The 20,714-nt window shown below is 36.2% G+C and overlaps 1 protein-coding gene across 1 annotated transcript in view; it reads left to right on the forward strand.

Moving 5' to 3' along the window:
• HEN2 (RNA helicase, ATP-dependent, SK12/DOB1 protein) overlaps nt 1-20,714 on the forward strand; it is a 63,531-nt gene that overhangs the window by 10,442 nt on the left and 32,375 nt on the right. The window contains exons 2-7 of the mRNA XM_089988629.1: nt 7,406-7,720; nt 8,352-8,456; nt 8,560-8,628; nt 9,590-9,757; nt 9,875-9,946; nt 10,044-10,160. Of these exons, the coding sequence (XP_089844755.1) occupies nt 7,406-7,720; nt 8,352-8,456; nt 8,560-8,628; nt 9,590-9,757; nt 9,875-9,946; nt 10,044-10,160 (846 nt within the window). The remainder of the gene's footprint in view (nt 1-7,405; nt 7,721-8,351; nt 8,457-8,559; nt 8,629-9,589; nt 9,758-9,874; nt 9,947-10,043; nt 10,161-20,714) is intronic.

A 20,714-nucleotide genomic window follows, 5' to 3' on the forward strand; every position in this document is an offset into this window, starting at 1 on the left:
GGCATATCAAGTGTTAAACAATCCATGTATGGTGTATAGACATCTCAAAAATAAAGAAGTGTTTGATATATCTTATGTTTCTTAAATATTGACCATATATTATGAACAATGATGGCCTTTGACATCAAATAACCTTTTGAGTTTCAATTTTCATAAAAACTTAGCAATTTTTTATTTAAACATCAAGTTCACAAATTACCTATCCTTTCATCACTTTTTTTCCATTTTCTTGTGTTTTGACACTTGTTTCTTCTCTTTTCTCTCCCTCCCACTTTTTCATGACAGGGGTGTTGCCTAATCATTTTTTGTATAGAATAGGCAACTTTCTCTCTCTTCTTCTTTCTCATCTTACCTCTTTTCTTTTCCCTCTCTTTCTCCACACTTCTTTCTCTCTCTCTTTTCTTCTTTTGACTATAAAATGGGTCCATGATATTTTTCTTTCAACTCACACCATGATATTTCTCTTTCAACACACATATATGTATGGTAAAGGTACAAACAACCCTAGATTTCCATGGTGCAGGTTTGTTCTCATCCAGCCGGGCCTCATGGATGATTTAACATGCTCAAAATAGTGGGAATAGACTTTTCAATCATTTTTCTTTAACAAAAAAACATAATTTTATGACCTGAAAAAGTATCACACACTGCAAGCTGTTGTTTTTTAAGCCTTATAAAAACCTGCCTAGGGATCATAATCTTAGTTGTCAAAAACACAAGTCGAAGCCTAGGCGGAAGACCCCTAAAAGGACTAGTCGGGGCCTAGGCGGGACTAGTCAGCATAGGCAGGACAAAAAAAAACATTAAGAAAAAATTACAATAAATAATTAAATTTAGTAGCAAACATACGATATTAACTATGGATGAAGTGTATAATTCAGTGTAACATGTCGCAAAATTCTTGAAATTGCATAATATTGAACATAAACTAAAACTTGGGGCACACCATCTGATTGCTCTCTCTCTCTCTCTCTATATATATATATACATATATATATATATATACATATATATATATATATATATATATATATATATATATATAGAGAGAGAGAGAGAGAGAGAGAGAGAGAGAGAGAGAGAGAGAGAGAGAGAGAGAGAGAGAGGATTATCCTGCCCGTTTTGTTAGGTCACTGTTAGGACTCTCCAAAAATCATAGTTTTTAGATGTTTTATACTCTATCTGAACCATTAGATGTGTTTATGATTGTTGTTGAGTGTAGAACATGTAATTGATTAACTGTTAGATGCGTACTTTAAAGTGGTAAAAAAGTCATCAATTGATATTGTACTAAAATTTTATAATAAAATGTTCACATTTTTACATCAAATCAATTTGAAACAAAACTTGTTTCTCAATAGATAAGTATTGATAAACACATCTAATTGTTCAATTTGAGAATAAAACACCAAAAACTTTGATATTTGGAGGGTCTTAACAGTAACATAAAAAAAGGGGATAAGATGAACCCCGTTCTTATATATATATATATATATATATATATATATATATATATATCAGAGTTACCAGAAGCTTCATAGATAGGTGGGAAACACACTTCCCCGAAACTCACTTCGGAAGTGCGGAACTCCTCACTTCTGAAACTTGATAGGAATTTCGATTGTCTCACGCTTCTCTTATGCTTCCCACCCGTTTCTTCCCTGCTTTCCTGTATGATTCGTATATGTTTCTCTCCACTTCTTTTTATATTTTTCATGTGCTTTCTTTCATGCTTCTCACTCATTTCTCATGTACTTTCTTTAAATTGGCAAGCACATTTTTAGATTTTGAGAAGAATTTAATTCTTACACTACGAAATCACAACATTTAAGAATAATCATTTTGATTTTAATTTTTATTTATTTCTCCTTTGATTTGTATTTTGCTTCCCATTTGACCCCATATAACTTCCTCTTTGATGCCTATTTCGCTTTTAAATTGATTCCTCACTCCCCGCTTATAAATTTTAAAATATCTCACTTTCGCTTCTCACTTCTGCTTCCGCTTCCTCGTCTGGTAACCTTGATATATATATATATATATGTGTGTGTGTGTGTGTGTGTGTGTTAGAAACACATGCATGCGTGTAAACAACATAAATAAAAAGAAGGAAAAAAGAAGAGAGTGGAGGGGCGATAAGAGGAAGAAAAAAAAAAGCAGGAAGAAGAAGAGAAGGAGGAAGATGAATAAAAAGTGAAGTCGGAGGAGTGAAAGGAGGAAGAGGAAAAAGAGAAGAAAAAAAGAAAAAGGTAAAAAGGAAACGCAAAAGAAGAAGAAAAGGAAAGAACAAAAAAAGAAAGTGTTTGGAGTGGGAGGAAGAAGAAAAGAAAGAAAGAAAAGCGACAAAAAAGAAAAAAAATAACAATCATGTCCCTACGGCCTAGGCGGTGACAACTTAGGCACCGCTTAGGCAGCCTAGGTCGAAAAACAAGGCCCTACTTCCTAGACCCATAAGCTTAGGCGGTGGCCCTACACCTAGCTTGCCTAGGCGAAGCTGAGGCGTAGCTTTTGACAACTAAGATTTTTATCGAAAAATCCAGTTGCCAATTCCCACTAAGAAAACATCTAGTTCACATATGTATAGTTAGTTTTATGAAAAAACATAAGAAAATGAAAAAATGAAAAAGAAGAGACATTGGTTCCTATAAATGACTAGCAAATATTCTCCCATATATATACATATAATATATATAATATATATAATATATACATATAATATATATAATATATACATATAATATATATAATATATATAATATATACATATAATATATACATATAATATATACATATAATATATACATATAATATTATATATATATATATATATATATATATATATATCACATGAAAACTGTTCGCTACACTGGTGGTTCCAAGCCCGTGAGTGGAAAATATTATAAATAAATATATTATTAATGATAGGGTGTTCCTAGAGCACACACTCCCTTAACAGATCCAATGGTTATAAATAGAGTTAAATATTGCGTGTTTTTGTTTATTTTGCTGGAAACTAAAAGAACAAATTGAGAGAGGTGGACGGTTTCCAACATTGAAAATTAAATGAGCTCTTGGATTTTGGTAACTCTCTCTCCATGCATTAATGCGTGAATGATTGACATGGATGCATGGTATACTCACACAAGTATGTGCACATGCCATTGTCATAGAGGTTTTTTAGAAAGATAAAACAGAGTTGGCATAGGTTTGTCAACCTGTACATAGCATACATGATAGAGCATCGTCCATGGAGTCTGACTTGTTTTTGTCATCATGTACATAGTGTCGGTTCATCCATGACATATGCATGTCATGCTTACATAGGTATCTACCATAGTCACATATATCAACAATATTTTGAAAATTTCATGATACTATCGCGATATGATGGAAAAAAAATATTAAAGGTAAAATATCATGATATTTTCAAAATATTGGAAATTTATATATATATCGTGATATCATCGCATGGCATGCACCATCCTTTATGAACGCATAAAAGAAAAGAGAAAGAGAGACTTGCCCAAAAACAATAACTCATTTAATGTTCAGGTTTGGAAACCGTCTATCACCCTTTCATTTTCTTTAGTTTCCAGCAACAATAATGGAAGACATGCAACATTTAACTCTCGTTATCACGGTTGGATCTGTAAAGACCCAATGGCTGTAATCAAGGAGTAGGTGCTTCGGGAGTACCCTATCATTATTATATATGGGTAAATATTTGGTGCCTTTGAAGGCACCAAATTATATGGAACTATTGAGCTAAAAATCATAGGTTCATGTGCTTCCCATACGTTATTCCCACACATTTCTTCCCTGTTTCCCTACATGATTCCTATGCGCTTCTTTTCATGTTTTCCATATGCTTCCTTTCACGCTTCCCACTCACTTCTCATATACTTTCTTTAAATTGGCAATCATCATTTTTAGATGTTGAGAAAAATTTAATTCTTGCACTACACAATCACAAAATTTAAGAATAGTCATACTTATTTTAGTTTTTATTCCCCTTCTCCTTTGATTAGTATTTTGCTTTACACTCAATCTCATATCACTTCTTTTTTTATTCCTATTTTGCTTTTAAATTGATTCCTCGCTTCCCACTTCTTGTAAATTTTAAAATATATTGCTTCTCGCTTCCGCTTCTTGTTTTGTTTTGCGCTTCCGCTTCCTAGTCTGGTAACCTCGTTTGGAACCCTTGAGTGCCTCTAGTATTTGCTCTATATATATTCATGTCTTTTGTCTGAAATTGTGCAACATTAAACGTGTCTGACACTTTGTGTGCTTGTGTTTGACACTGACACACATATCAGTGCCTGAGCAACTTAGATTTTAAAATATTTGTAGCTGACTCTGATCATGCAAATGTGATGGACTGTATAGATAATATATATGTCGACATATACAACATAGTATCTCCCTTTGATGCCACCACGTGGACTTGATGGTTGGGTGCATTTGAAATGGAAGGACAAGTGCCCATTATTACATTAAAAGAATATGGATAAATTGTTTGAGCCTTTAAGAAATTCATCTGATCTCAACATGTTATCTAACAACATAAGAATGGTGATTTTTTGTTTATTTTTTATTTTTAGATGGTCTCTTTAACCACATTTCTGTGGCTATTTTTCTTTTTTCCTGTGGATTTGGTTTCTTAACCCTATAACCTATATAGATACACTATGCATTTATACTGATGTTCTTGCATAAAGGATGCCTTCATAATATTATTGAGAGGGGAAGAATGGTTTTAACCTTTCCCCTATCATTTTTTAGAAATATTGAAATGAGCAGTTGGTTTATTATAATATTGTTGGACATTTTTTTGAAATGTTTCCAGAGTCCAGACCTTTCATTCATGGACCCAGATAAGCATGTTTGTGTGGCAAGAATTACTCTTGAACTTTTTATACCCATGAGAGCCATTTATAAAACGATAATGATGATAGTGTTATCTGATTGCTTGTTACTGAGCCATATGTGGATGAAGCAGTCGTAGACAAATTGTACTTTTACTTTGTTAGTGTTGTCTTGGGACACCAAAGATTTGCGTACATTGATGTTCTGAAAGCAGGTGGCTTCTGTTCCCATTTTAACACCTGCTTGCGGCTATAAATAGACTTCAGGTTCCTTCTTTGGGAAGTAGGACATGCAATCATCCAAGATCACAAGTTATTTCTAGCTGGTTTCTTTCACTGGCTTGGCAGCATCCTTGTCCTGATGGAATAGAAAAGAGTGGAGAAACCATTTTAAGGTTTTATACATTATGCTTGAATGATAGTACCTGAGTCCCTTGGAGAAAGTAGGAATCCTCATTCCCGATTCTTAGTCATGGGAATCTGGATTCCAAGCTATGTCACACGGATATTGCATTTTCACTCCCGTTCTGTATCTCCTTATATATACAAGTTATATTGGTAACTTCATAAAAATGGTCTTATCCCCGTATCCTCAGTTGTATCCATGTGACAGATTCCAAGTCATAACACTATTTGGATGTTTGATTTTTTTGTAAAAGTATAGTGATATAAATACAACACTATTTGGATGTAAGATTATTTTTGCAAAATTTGAGATAATGTAAAATATGTTTTGTTATTGCTTCGTAAGTTTGTCAATATAAAAGAATCATGATTTTCTACTTTAGTTTGGCATTGGATATCATTTTACAGGTATGGATACATAAAAGAACTATTCTGCTAATCTAGAAAGAAAGAACTTCTATTCTTAGCAATTCATTTATTTCTGTCATGTAGTAGCTAACTTATGTTGTTAGACTTAGTTGAAGTTTCCTAGATTTGTAATATGTGATAAAGCATGCATAAATTGTTGCACACACTCTTTATTGTTTCTAGTGGAGAGAGTAAGCTTACTAAGATGTTTTTTTTAGTATTTTGTACCTTTTTGAATGTTTTGTGTGAATTATGATTTTCTACTTTAGTTTGACATTGGATATCATTTTACATCTATGGATACATAAAAGAACTTCTATTCTGCTAATAAAAAAAAAGAACTATTCTTAGCATATTCATTTATTGCTGCCATGTTGTAATATATGTGTAAGTATGCATAAATTGTTGCACACATGCTTTATTGTTTCTAGTGGAGATAGTAAGCTTATTAAGATTGTTTTTTTGAATATTTTGTACTTTTTTTAATGTTTGGTGTGTATTCTCGTCTAAATGGTCTATAGAGATTTTCTAAAAGAACAATATAGTTCTTGACAGTGATCTTCATTTTCTCAAACTGTTCTTCTTTTCTTCATCAAATTTATCAATATTTTATATGAATTTTTATATCATTTTCTAAACGATTTCTCATGCTTCTTCCTACTCAATTCCTGCTCCTGTAAAAAATTGAAATGACTGCTTCCTCATTGCGCTTCCAATTTCTGATTCCTGCTCTGGCAACTATGAGTTGGACGAGATGTCATGGCCTTAGTTTGCACTTCATGTCTTGGATTTTCTTGGTTAAGTGGGGATATGGGTGGATTAATCTGGTTTTGGTTATTAGCTTATTTTGTGGCTTCAAGTGGAAAAATTGTTGTAACCTTCGTATGTGATTGAAAGGCTTAAAATGGAGAAAAAGTGGTTATTAACCATCTAATTTGGTGGTTTGATGAAATTCGGTAAATTCATTTATGAGCTATGTGTTCTTGGGCCAGAACTTCTCTTCAAGAGCTTGACTGTAATTTTTTTATTTTGGAACCAGTGCACCTAATCAGGAAAAGGTCTGTTTAATCCTTGATGGATTCATAAAAAATCTTTCAACTCAGGGGATTGTTCATCATAAAACACAAATTCTGAGTGTGAGCAGTGAACTTTTTCATTCCCGAGCTTTATGAATGTCATCTTCTGCCAACATACAATTTTTTTCCTGTACTTTCAAATTTTCTTTTTCTACCGATTGATCTATTTGGGAGGTTCACGGTCACACATTGTTATCTCAAGCATTTGGATGCAAGCACTAACAGCACTAAGAAGTTCTCATTAGGCCTTTACCACAACTTGCTGGTATTTTGAAAAAAATGAGGGCTTTTTCTAACGGAATATGGAGTATAGGTTTCTCTGTAAATTTAAAAATTTAAATTGGATTTTGTCTTCTGTACAGAATTTACAGTAATTGGTTATGATTTTATGGTATTGTAGCAGGAGTCTGTCTCTGAGTTCATGTTATTCCATTAGAATATATTTCTTTGCATACACTTTTCTTTAATTGTATTAGGCAAGTGAATAAAAGTTTGCAAATTATCTTGTAGCATAAAATTTTCTGTTTTTCATGTTTTTTAGATTTGTGTTCCAATTACTTTGTACGCTTCTAAATGTATCTAGTTTCTAATTTATTTATGGATTTTTTTTTAAATATTTTTTACTGGGTTGTTCCATGTTCATATCACCAGATGATTATGGAGCGGAAATTTCAACCAGTGATTATTTTTAGTTTCAGCCGGAGAGAATGCGAACAACATGCTATGTCCATGTCTAAGCTTGATTTCAATACCAAAGAAGAAAAGGAAGATGTTGAACAGGTTTTTAACAGTGCAATACTTTGTCTAAATGAAGAAGACAGGGACTTACCTGCAATTAAATTGATGCTGCCACTTCTTCAACGGGGCATTGCTGTACACCATTCTGGCTTACTTCCAGTCATTAAAGAGTTGGTGGAGCTTCTTTTCCAGGAAGGCCTTGTGAAGGCTCTTTTTGCCACTGAAACTGTAAGATAATGATCTTATGTAGTTTGTGCAGTTGCCATTTTGGGGGACTTTTATATGCTAGCATCCTATGTCACATGGGTGCGGCGCAATTTAAAAAATTTTGGACACGGGGACTCGGCTATATATATATATATATATATATATAACAATAATAAGACTCGGTCAAAGTTGTGCCCATTAGGGGACACAGCTATATATATATATATATAACAATAATAAGACTCGGCTATATATATATATTTAAAAAAAGATATAAAAAGCCATTTTTTTTAGTTTTTTGCCCTAAAAATGGACAAAAATAGACTCGGTCAAATTGACCGAGTCCAAAATGTGGACGGACTCAGCCCCGGTGCATTGACCGAGTCCGACACTTGGTTGGCCGTGTCCGACCCGTGTCCGAAGCCGCACCCATGTCGGGGCATGTCGACGCGGGTGCGTCGACCCCCTAGCCGAGTCCATGTGACATAGCTAGCATCTTCTTTATTGCAGTGCTTAACTTTATTTTTTATTTTCTAATAAACGTGTAGGAAAAGTTTTTCATCTGAAACAAAAAGAAAACCCCCATCAAAACAGAATCAAGCTAAAAACTTTTCTTTACAAAAGCTGAGCTTTGTTTTTTCATGTGATGTAGTTTGCTATGGGTTTAAATATGCCAGCAAAAACTGTTGTTTTCACATCTGTCAAGAAATGGGATGGTGACAGTAATCGATACATTTCTTCTGGTGAATATATACAGGTGACTCTGATTATAGTCAATGCTACTTCATCTTTTATTCCTTTTCATTATCCTCATGATCTTGAAGTTATTAATGTGTTTGACTTTATATTCATGCTGCCAGATGAGTGGGAGGGCTGGACGTCGGGGCAAAGACGATCGTGGCATTTGCATTATAATGATAGATGAGCAGGTGGTATTGAGTTTGTTCATCTCTTTTTATAATTTAAAATTATTCCAGAACTATGTCACATAGGTGCGGGTGTGGGTGCGGTGATGCGGCACTTTAAAAAAGCTTTGGGTGCGGGAGGGTATATATATATATATAATTTTTAACAGTTAACACTAATGAAATAAAAAAAAACAGTTAATTTTTTGCCCTAATCCCCCGCCCAACCCCTTTCATCGTATTTTTTTTTCGGATCTAGGGTTGGACATTTATGACCCTGGGTGCGTTGACCGCACCGGGAGCCGCACCCGCACCCTCACCCGAGTCGCGTCACATTGATGCGGGTGCGGCACCCTGCTTGCCAAATCCCTGTGACATAGGTCCAGAACATAATATTCATGGTCGGTCTTGACTTGTGACTGATTTGAATGGGTCAGATCAAAATTTTGACTCAAATACTGATGCCGGGTCATCTTGGCTGGCTTGGTTAGTGCTTCGTCATCTTGGCTGGACTCTTGTATTTTCTCCAAGTGCGTCTACACAGTCTGCTCTGTCCAACTAAGTCTTGACCAAGCCATTTGAAATGCATTGAAATCCATTGTTACCCTCAAGCTAATCACCGAATTTAAAAGTGTTAGGGAATGGTTCAAGAATTAACTTTTCCTTTTGAGAGCTTCAGAATTTAAATTTTATATTTCAAAATGTTTCTAGTAGAAAAGAAGAGTAAAACAGCTTGACAGTTGACATCTAAATTTTCAGTAATTAAGTCTTAATCAGTGTGCATTGGGCCTTTATTCTTTACCCTGATACTATGCTTTAGATGGTCGTATTTGACTATATTGCATTTTAGCTTGTTATCTTGGAGCCACTTGTTCTGCTTTTCATTGCAGCACCAGATGATTACTGCAGCTAAGTCGTGGGAGATTTGATCTTGATGCTAGCTGAATCCCCGATAGTAATTGTTTCTTTTATGTTTATGTTACAGATGGAAATGAATACTCTCAAGGACATGGTTCTTGGAAAACCTGCACCTCTTGTTAGTACATTTAGGCTGAGCTATTACACAATTCTCAATCTAATGAGCCGCGCTGAGGGGCAATTCACTGCTGAGCATGTTATAAAAAATTCTTTTCATCAATTTCAGTATGAAAAGGTGATTGTTGTATTCTTTATTTGTGTCTTTAGAGTTTACATGGGGCACAACATTGGCAATTGTCTGTTCCTGTGATTCATGAAATGATACTGGAAATGATATGTTCTTATGATTCAGGCCTTACCAGATATTGGACAAAGGGTTTCTAAGCTTGAAGCAGAAGCTGCTGCACTCGATGCATCTAGTGAGGTAAAGTTTATTTGTTGGCAATGGCTGTTTGTGCTTGTGTGTGTATGTCCAACATGGTTTGGATTTTTATGTAAATGTTGTTGGTTCTCTTCTGCAGGTTGAACTTGCCGAATATCATAAGTTGAGGCTTGATATTGCACAACTTGAAAAGCGAATGATGTCAGAAATAACAAGACCTGAAAGAGTTTTGTGTTTTCTTGTCCCTGGTAGGCTGGTATGTGCTATGAGTATTCTTTATATTTGGCTGGGAAATTTCTGTAGGCCTACACCTATGTGAGAGTAATTCATTATTACTAAAGGCACTTGCATAATTATTTTTATATATTTTCTTATTTCTGGGGCTTGGATAATTTTTTTTTTGCATATTTTCTTATTTTTTCTTTGGGGTTTTTGTTGTCTTGTTACATTGACTATTTATTATTCACTTATATAGTCATTAAAGATGGACACAAATTTATGAGTGATTTCAGAAATATAATGTGCTTGGGTCACACTATTCTGGTTTGAATCGTTTGATATACCTGCAGTTTTCTTGAACTTTTTTATTCCGGTAATGTTTGAATTATACTTGAAAAAGAAGAAGCTTTCTTATGTGGAGAAAAACATGATAATAGAAAAATGCATTTTACAATCCTGCTGAGCATAGTTTAGAACTTTAGACTCAAATAAGTGTTAAAAGACTTACAATCACATTCTGTTATCACCAGAAATGGGAGTGAAAACATGTGTTAAGTTATTGCATACTTGTGGTAGTTTTGATGCTAAAACTGACCTAAGTGACCATATAATAGATGCTAAGTTGGACATCCCACTTTTCACCTAGGTTAACTAGTTTGAGGAAATTGGACGATGACACTTTGTGATATACCTGAAGCTAAATAAATGCCTAAATTTCATTGTCTTTGATTCTATAGAATTTAATCATTTATATGTTTGTTAGTTTGACATTGCCATAGATAAAGTAAATAGACTTCAGGGTAGAGTTAGTAAATAGATAAACAAGAATCATCAACCAAAGAAAATGTCCACTTATCACTTCTACAACAATAAAAGAACTTATAGCAAACGACATATGGTGAATGATAATATTTCAGAGTTAGTAATCTTAAATATTATAAACCCAAAAGCAAGGGCATCAGGTGCAAAAAAATTGGATGCTTTATAACTTTTTATTGATTGACATCTATGTCACATGGGTGCGGGTGTGCGGCAAAAAAAATAAAATAAATAAAATAAATAAATAAATAAATATATATATATATATATATATATATATATATAGAGAGAGAGAGAGAGAGAGAGAGAGAGAGAGAGAGAGAGAGAGAGAGAGAGAGAGAGAGAGAGAGAGAGACCGGGGGTTCCCCCCGGCGCGGGTCCCACTGTGCGGTCAGCGGGTGGGGGTCGGGGGCCCCCCTTGGCGGGGGGTTATAGGGGGCAGCCTCCCCCCCCCCCCAAGATTTTTTAAAATTCGGCAACCCATTTCATAGGGCAAATTTTAAAAAAAAAATCCAAAAATGGACCAAAATGACCTTGGGTGCGTTGACCGCACCCAGGGTTGGGTTGTCCGCATCCCTGTGACATAGATTGACATTCTTGCCATGTGAGTTGAGAATGTAATTAATAATTTGTAAGGGCATTTGTATAGAGTTTTCATAGAAAAGAAAGTGTTACTTACATGGCACATTGTAATTTTTAAAAAAATTAATTACTATTTACAATTGCTCTCTCTCTCTCTCTCTCCTCCCTCTTCTTAATAGGCATAAAATGAGGACTCTCTCTCCAAACCGGCTCTGTCTCTCTTTTTAATGGTCATAAAGTGAAAATATTTTACAATGTTTTAAATTTATCAATATGTTTATGATTCTCATGTTAAGTTATCTTATAGGGCTGGGAGGGCCTATCTAGTAAATATATAAACAAAAATGATCAACCAAAGAAAATGTTGAGCTCATCAGATCTACAACAATAAAAAACTTATAGCGAACATCTGGTGAATGACAATACAATCAACATGATGTCTCTAAGAACTGAACTGAGATGTTTTTTGACCCTGATCTAGTAAAACTTCTCTCTATTTTCTCAAACCCCAAGCCAAGGAGTGGAATGTTTCCTCATCATCTTGGCTTGTAGTCATCACCATCTTCTTCTTTTTCTTTTATCTCCTCATGATTACCATGTTGCTATGTCACATAGGTGCGGGTGCTGATGCTGCAATGCGGCACTTTAAAAAAACTTGGGTGCGGGGGGTGCGGGGAGGGTACAAATCAGTGTTATAAAAAACGTGCCTCGCCTTGAGGCGCGGCCCTCTGTGCCTCAAGGAGCAAACCTGAGGCGTGAGGCACACAAATTTTTTTTTTGTACAACAAGATTTCTAAGACATAATCAACAAGATTTTTGTAGGCTAATCTCATATATTTTTCAGTTATTTCAGTTATGTAATCAGTTTCTTAGTATATTTTAACTTTTGTTGGTTAATCTCACATATTTTTCAGTTATGTAATCAGTTTTTTAGTTACTTTTATATGTTAATCTCATATTTTTTAGAATAATCTAATACGTTTTAACTTTTGTAGGTTAATCTCATATATTTTCCAGTTATTTCAGTTATGTAATTAGTTTCTTAGTATATTTTAACTTTTGTTGGTTAATCTCATATATTTTCCGGTTATGTAATCAGTTTTTTAGTTACTTTTATATGTTAATCTCATATTTTTTAGAATAATCTCATGTATTTTAACTTTTGTAGGTTAATTTCATATATTTTCCAGTTATTTCAGTTATCTAATCGGTTTCTTAGTATATTTTAACTTTTATTGGTTTATCTCATATATTTTCCAGTTATATAATCAGTTTTAGTTACTTTTATATGTTAATCTCATATTTTTTAGTACTTATTTGAGATTTTGTATTTCTTAGTGGTTGTTATTTCATCAATAAAGCATTTCTTTATTTATTTGTATTTTTAGATATTTTTTTATAATTTTTTAAAAGTTTTCATTTTTTTGAGGCTTAAGCGGCTACGCCTCACCTCGGTGTTTGGTGGAGCGCCTCGCTATTCCTCAACGCTTTTCACAACATTGGTAGTCTGGTACATATATATAAATCTTTTAACGGTTTTAAGTTAACACTACGTGTATGTGTGTGCATTTATGTATTTATATATATATTATGGGTAAAAATGGACTTGATTAGGGCTAACTGAATCTACTTTTGGATAGAAATGGACCTCAGTGTGGTTGACTTCACCTAACACAAAGGAAGCTGTGTCCAAGTGTCGCACCCGCCTGGGTGCAGGTGTGACGTGGGTGCGGTGCCTAGGTTGAGCATATTTCTAGTTAGGGTGAAGAGGTGTAGGGAAATCCCAAACACTAGAAGGATCTATTGAAAATGTTTCATCATTATCAAATGTTTTCTGGATCAACAAAGTTTCTCATGTCTTCCATTGAAAATGTTAAAAAAAAAACATTGGCAAGAAGTGGTGAACTAGGTTGACAAGTCACCTTTGTTTGCTTGCATCTAGTGTGCAATAACCTTTTTTTATGCCAAACTCATTATTGGAGTAACCAGTGAGATAGTTGCAAGGCCCTAAGTTTGACCCTTGTGGACCAAAAAAGCCCAATGAAAATAGCCAATATATCACGAAAGAAAGGTGCTGGAAAATCTCAATTCTGATAACAAGGTGGTGTATCATAGTATACACCTTTTCACAGGTTGTATAGTAACATATGGTGCTGCATCTTACGAGACACAAGATACAGGTGCCCATATCCCTGAAACTATGCTCAAGGGTATACTCCTTTGGTTTTGAGCTTCAAGTCCTTTATCATAATGTATCGACTTTACCACTTTTGGTTTTTGGTTATTAGATTGTATGTAGTCATAAGCATTGACTAGGCATCTAGTCAGCCTAAGCATAAGCAAAACAACTAGGCTTTGCAATTCCTAGGTGGGTACTTGAAAAGGTACCAATTTTGCTGACTAGGCCACCTAGCCGGCGACTAAGCTGCCTTTGGCTACGTGCAGCGACAGTTTAACCCTCTCTCTCTCTCTTAATCTCACCCTCACCCTCATGCTCGAAGATGAAGAAGGGTACTCTCACCTACAGGCATGCCTCTCTGATACCAGCCCAACCCCTTAGGTAGGAAAATTAGAAAGTAAAAGTGGGAAAGTGGAGGTTTATGTAGGAAAATGGTTGAGGTAGGGGACCAGCTAGTATGAAAAAGTGGGGAAATGAAAGGGAAAAGAGTGGGAATGGCTAGGGAAGGTGTGGGAAAGGGTGAAGAGGTGTAGGGAAATCCCAAACACTAGAAGGTAGGGGATCTAGTGCTTGAGCGTATCTCTAGTTAGGGAGATCCTAACTAGAGCCAATCCACTCTATCAAGCTAGAGAGGCCAAGACTCAATGAGTCAATTCTATTATTGATCAAAGATTGATATAAATAAGAGGCATGTTCCATATTTGTAGGCGCCATCACCTACATGAAATGACCATTTTGCCCTTCCTCTCATAGCTTTATTATCAACTCAAGTACATTTGACCCAATTCCTTACATCTTGGTTGACCCAAACCTAATTACAAAGGATTACCAACTGCTTTGATCCTAGGTGAGCCTGGCTAGCCAAGTGGGTTGTCCTACTCATGAACCATCCTCCCTTGGGGTTGGTATCAATCCACCACACTTTGAATAGCCTTGTCCACAAGGCTTGTGTAGTGTGAGGTGCTGTTGGGCTGGTCCTTCTTAGTCTTCATTTTCTTTGGGTCTTCTTGTAGCTTCCTTACTCATTGCTATTTAAGGTCCTCCCCATTACATGAGATTTTCACCCCTTTACAATTTTATCCCAAATTACAAGGAATTTCCCAATTACATGTACATGAGTTTTCCCCCAATCTAAAAAATACAAAACAAATACATCATATGTAGTTCTACTAAACTATACTATCCGCTTACTCCCCCAAAATTGAGAATTCTTACTGATCCTCTTCCAAGTAACTCCCACCTCCAAGGTGAGAATCCATGAAAGGCATGGGAGAATACATCCATTCTTACACTTTGTTTGTTGGCAACCTTGGCTTTGATGGCTTCATAATATCAAGTCGCCTTCTTTTGGGATAATTCAAGTTTGGTCTCCTATGCTCTGGTGCCTTCTATCCAAATTGCATGTTGACACTGTACCCAAGTATGTGAATCCCCTTTAGGTTCTAGGCTTTGTGATTATTTTCCATTTTATTTTTGGTGTGATTCTGATGTTGATGAACTCTCACTTGCTTTATTTTCAATACATGAGGCCAACTTTGCCTTGAATAGGATTTGTTAAATAGTCTCACTAGTCACTCATTCCTTAATTGGTGTAGTTGGCTTCACACTCTTATTGATTTCATTAGTGAGTGCATCACCCTTTTCTGCCTTGAGAAGAAGAGCTTGATATCACCTCTTCATTTCTTTCCTCTTCTTTGCTTTCTTCTCTGGTCTTTTCATCTTCCACTATAGTGTCCTACATCTTTTTACATGTATGTTCTTCATGCCATATTACATCGCATGAATTATATAAATTTATATGTGTATTTTCAATAGGACATAAGGAAGACTCTGCTTAAACTTCGGCTTCTAGCTTGCCTTCTTGCTCTTCACATCAAGCTTGATAGGTCTCTAAGACTTCCTTCAAACAGACCCGATCTTCCTCAACTATCAAAACAAATGGTCTATGCCCTAAGTCAGGCACCCTGGATAGAGCCCAATGCATGTCTTCTAATTTCTTCTGAAGTGCTCTTAGGATCTCAATGACCACAATATGCTTTCCTCCCTCTAACTGCTTCTCAATGTCGGCATACAGTGCTTGGATTACTTCAATTATATTATCGATTTCCATTGATGTCAGGTCTTGCCCTATCCATCTAATGGTGAACACGATCCATTTCAAATTCATATCAATTTAAGCGAATCGGTAATCATCACTTCTTAAGTACGCCATCAATTACTAACTGCTTTGAAAAATTTCTGTACTACTGTTTTCTGCTTCTGTGCCGATTTTTTTCCAAACAACCACAAGATCTATCAAGTGGAACTTTTAATTTAGTGTATAGCAAAAATTTCAAGTGAAGTTAACAATTTTCCACAAACTGTCATCGGCGAATAGAATGCAGTTTACCACAGTCCCTGAAAACAGACTTCAGAAACTTGGTATGTTCTCCCAAACGACAATTCAGATGATCAGAAAAATTTATCTGCACTCAGTCGACACACAGAGTTAACACCTTTTCAATTTTCATTGATTTTCACTGAGCGGAATGTTCTCAGTTGTTCTTGCAAGTTAAGCCAAAATTCAGGACTCAAAGTTGCAGAAAAAAACTAAAATTAATAGTAGAAAAATACTGATTTTTCAATGAACATATCTCTCACTTCTGACCATCAATTCACATGATTCATGGGTCTAATTTGAAGTACTTTTCGGATTCTATATTCCTGATTTTTTTACAGCTTACGGAACAGTATAGCACCACTGTCACAACAGTTATGGTTCTGGCAGATTCCCAACCTCAGATTGGATCTTCACCACCTGGAGTCCATTTTGCATATGCAAATAATCTAATGTATATGCTGTATCTAAAATATATAATATATACTGAAAATATAAAGTTATAAACTGAAAATATAATTATAAATTATAAATTGAACATAAACTTGTATGTACGCAGGGTAAAAATGGTGTGTCGACACGGGGACACACATGTCGACATGGGTACAAAGGGCAAAATGGAGTGTCCGTGTGACATAGCCAGCAAGGTTCAAATTTGGGACATAGTAAGATACGTATGTGAAAGAGGTGTGTGCAAAATTTCAGAACAACCACACCTATATTTTAACCAAAATTGATACAACTGGTAGATCTTAGGTTTTCTGTTGAATCCTGTCGAAAAACTGCCAGATTTGGAAATCCAACTAGATCTCACTTAAGAACTCCAAATTCTACAATTCTTGATTTGAGTGTGAAGTGGACACTTTAATCTCACTCTAGAAAAATTTGAGCTCCGTTTGATCACTAGAACCTTCTGAAATAGACTGAGGAAGTTTACTAGAAAATTCTGTCTATTAACTAGAAAATGCTTATTCTTGCTGGAAATTCCTTGACAAAAATTGAATTTTGTTTTATATCTGGTATTAAACCACAATAGATCTCTTCAAACTTTGAGTCTCTAGATACTTCAAACTATTGACCTAGATCAAATTTGTAGCCAAACAGACCACATTTTGGGATAGATTCACCGGAAACTTGACTCTTTTGCTGGGATGCTGAGAACTAGCTACCGGTCAGTTAAGATTTCAATTTTAATTTTTGACCCTCATGATTTTTGCATGGTTTTCAAGATCTGAACTTTCTCTCTCTGATTTGGAATTCAAACCATATGATCCAAATCAAATCTTCCAAACTTTTAGCCGAAAATTAGGAATGCTAACCTCCAGATTAATCGATTAACTTCTTGATGATGTTTGACCGGTAGATCTTCACTTGAATCTTCTAGATCTTATCCCAAAATTTGTTCTTTAGGTTAAATTTGGTGTTCCTTCACATGACTTTTTGGCCGATCTTCTTGTTTTTTGTTTCATATCGTATAAATGCTTTGATTCTTATCGGTTCTTGTGGTAGGTCGCTGAAATTGAAGCCGGATTGCACAATCTAATTGATCTCTCTCATGGTTCTTTATTGATTCTTGATCCAAGAATCGAACTAATTGCTTTGATGCCAAATGATACCAGCTCAGCCCCTAAGGAAAATTAGGAAGCAAAAGTGGGAAAGTAGAGGTTTAAGTAGGAAAATGGTTTATGTGATTGGGCTGGGCACTTCACTTTTTTGGAGGCTTGTTTGCATATAAAGTTGTGCGAGGATCCGATGTTAATGAGAATGGCGATGGGAAAGCCCTTGAGTGTGCCATGCACTCTCATGGTTTGAGGCACATCCATGTCGCAATGTGCATGGAAAGATTTTTTTTTTCAAAGGTTGGGCGTTAGGGGGACCAATGTTGTCCGTATTGTTACCTTTTGGAAAAATGATGTATCATATCTGTATCGTGCGATACAGGGCGCATTGTACGATACTGTGTCGACACACTTTTAAAAGGTTGAAAAGTAATTTCGTGTTTTTGGGTTTTAAACACCTCTTGAGGGTCGACTCCCTCATTTATGTAGAGGCCATTAGAGAGGTATCCACGAACCCTAAGAGCCGTGAGAGTGAGTTTGGAGCTGATCCGTGCACAAGAGAGTGGTTTTTTGCGATTTCATCAAAAGTGCATTTTCACTATTTTTTCACTCAAGGAAGTAGGTTAAGGTAAAAAAACCCTATTAATATTTTGCATTGTTCTTGTGAGATAGTTGATGAATGATGACGTCTTATGTAGCTCATAGAGACATAAATGCTTCATATGTGATTGTATGGTTGCATTTTGTGCATTTCATCATTGTTTCATGTGTTATAATTTTTTAAATTTCTTGTTTTTTTTTTTAGAAATTTTTATTTTATTTTTTCAAAATTTATGATTTTTTATGATATGATACATATTTGATTTTGGGCCTGACTGGAACTTCACCTTCACTAGTGGTTGCATGGAGGATCCAAACGACTCAATCCTCCCGGAGCCACCTCATGAATACACACAATGTATGAACAAAAACCCTCTTTTTGAAATTCCTCATTTTTTCGATGAGAATGTGCACGAGTGGGTGTTCAAATTGAAGCACTTCTTCACCTGCAACAACGTACCACAAGAGGCACGAGTTGTCGAAGTGATTGTTTGCCTTGAGGGTGGCACCTTTTGATGGTACGAGTGGTTGGACATCGTACATGGGAAGCCCAAGCTGATTTAATAGAGCGTATTATGGAAAGATTGGTGCACACGGTGCTTGTTAATCACCATGTGAAGCTTAAGAATCTAAGCAACAAGGCAACTTGGACGAATACCAAGCATAGTTCGAAAATCTTTGCACGCTTTTGCCCGTAGTGGACGAAGAGACCTTGCTTGGGTCTTATGTCGGCGAACGACGTGAAAATCTTCGTTTTGGCGTTCTTGCAGCGCCAACAAGGAGTACCGAAGAGGCCTACAAGGTGACCAAGTTTCATAGTGAGAAGAAAAGGCGACTCCAACCAATGGAAGCCGAACCGACCTATCGTTCTTTGAGTGGCCAATGCAAGCTCGGTCTGTCAAAGGGGCCGATGTCAGCCCTCATGGTGAAGCCAATCTCACATATAGAGCGTGAGAAGCATATCGAGAAGGGTTTGCGCTTCAACTGCAACGAGAAGTGGTTTAAGGGCCACACATGCATGCACTACTATATTTTCCAAGTGCTATAATCTGAATATGAGGAAGAGGTAGCCTTGGATGACCACCTGCCGAACAAGGAAGAAAGCGAGATTGAGCCTTTCCATACCTTCTCTTACCATGCACACATGGGGTAAATGTTCTTATAGTCACTGGAAGCACTCACAATTTTATTCATGTGAGTGTTTTCAAGAAATCAGGTGCATATTCAAAGGGCACCCCTCTTTCGATGTGATGGTTTAGAATAAGACTAACTTCAAGTGTTTAGAGGTATGTCTCGATGTGTGTTTGCAACTCTAAGGAGCTAAATTTGTGGTGGATCTATGATTCTATACGTCTTACCTATCCATGGTGTGGACGTGGTCCTTTGAATGCATTAGCTATGGACTTTGAAAAAGGTAGCTGGAGACTTCTCCATTATGGAGATGTCCATTCGTAGGGACGGAGAGGAGGCTAAACTCGCTGCTATCAGCCCTCCAACAATAGAGGAAGTACAACAAAAATAGGCATTGAAGATATTATGTGGCACTCAATGTGCCTATTTGATCATCGCCCAAGTGGTAGAGCCAAAAAACGCATTGGTCCTCATGGACATTTCCTTGAGTATGGCGGACTTGGTTGAATTTTTTGATGTATTTGATTTGCCACATGAGCTACCACCTAGACGGTCCAAAGACCATTGAATACCCTTGAAGGAGGGCACAAGACTTGTGAACGTTAGGCTCTATCGATACACATGTAACAAAAAAATGAGATTGAAAAACTTGTGAGATGTTGGGTCAAGTGATCATTCGCCCGAGTGTGAGTCTTTTCTCCTCACCGACACTCTCGTTAAATGACGGTGTATGGAGATTTTGGGTAGATTACCGGGCCTTGACTGACATCACAATGAAAGACAAGTTCTCGACCCCGGTTATCAAGGAACTACCTGATGGATTGCATACGACCACATTCTTTATAAAGTTTGATATTTGTTCGAGATACTATCAAGTGCGCATGACCCATGATGATGTGCAAAAGATGATTTAGGAATCATGAGGGTCTTTATTAGTTCCTGATTATGCCTTTTGGGTTGACCAATGTACTCGCAACCTTATAAGCGATAATCCACTTTTTGCCATGGGCAAATTATGCCTATAACAAAAGTCATCACTACTCTATAGAGATGACTCATTTTTTGAGGCACTACACGGGTTTCCTCCCCCGTCAGTGGCTACATATAAATACGAGAGTGCTGCATCTCCCGAAGTAGACCATGATCTGAAGATGTGAGATGGGGTTCTCACCTCGTTGAGGCAGAACATCATAAAGGCCCAACAACGCATGACCAGATCTATGACAAGGGTCATTTCGATCGGGCACTCGAGGTAGGTGATTGGGTATGGTTGAAACGGAGGCCTAGACGTCAAACGACTCTATTGGGCCGAGACTATCATAAGCTCCTGCTGAAGTACTATGA

This window comes from Nuphar pumila, chromosome 15 (assembly GCF_984573655.1).
Source record: "Nuphar pumila chromosome 15, dmNupPumi1.hap1.1, whole genome shotgun sequence".
Classification (NCBI taxonomy): Eukaryota; Viridiplantae; Streptophyta; class Magnoliopsida; order Nymphaeales; family Nymphaeaceae; genus Nuphar; species Nuphar pumila.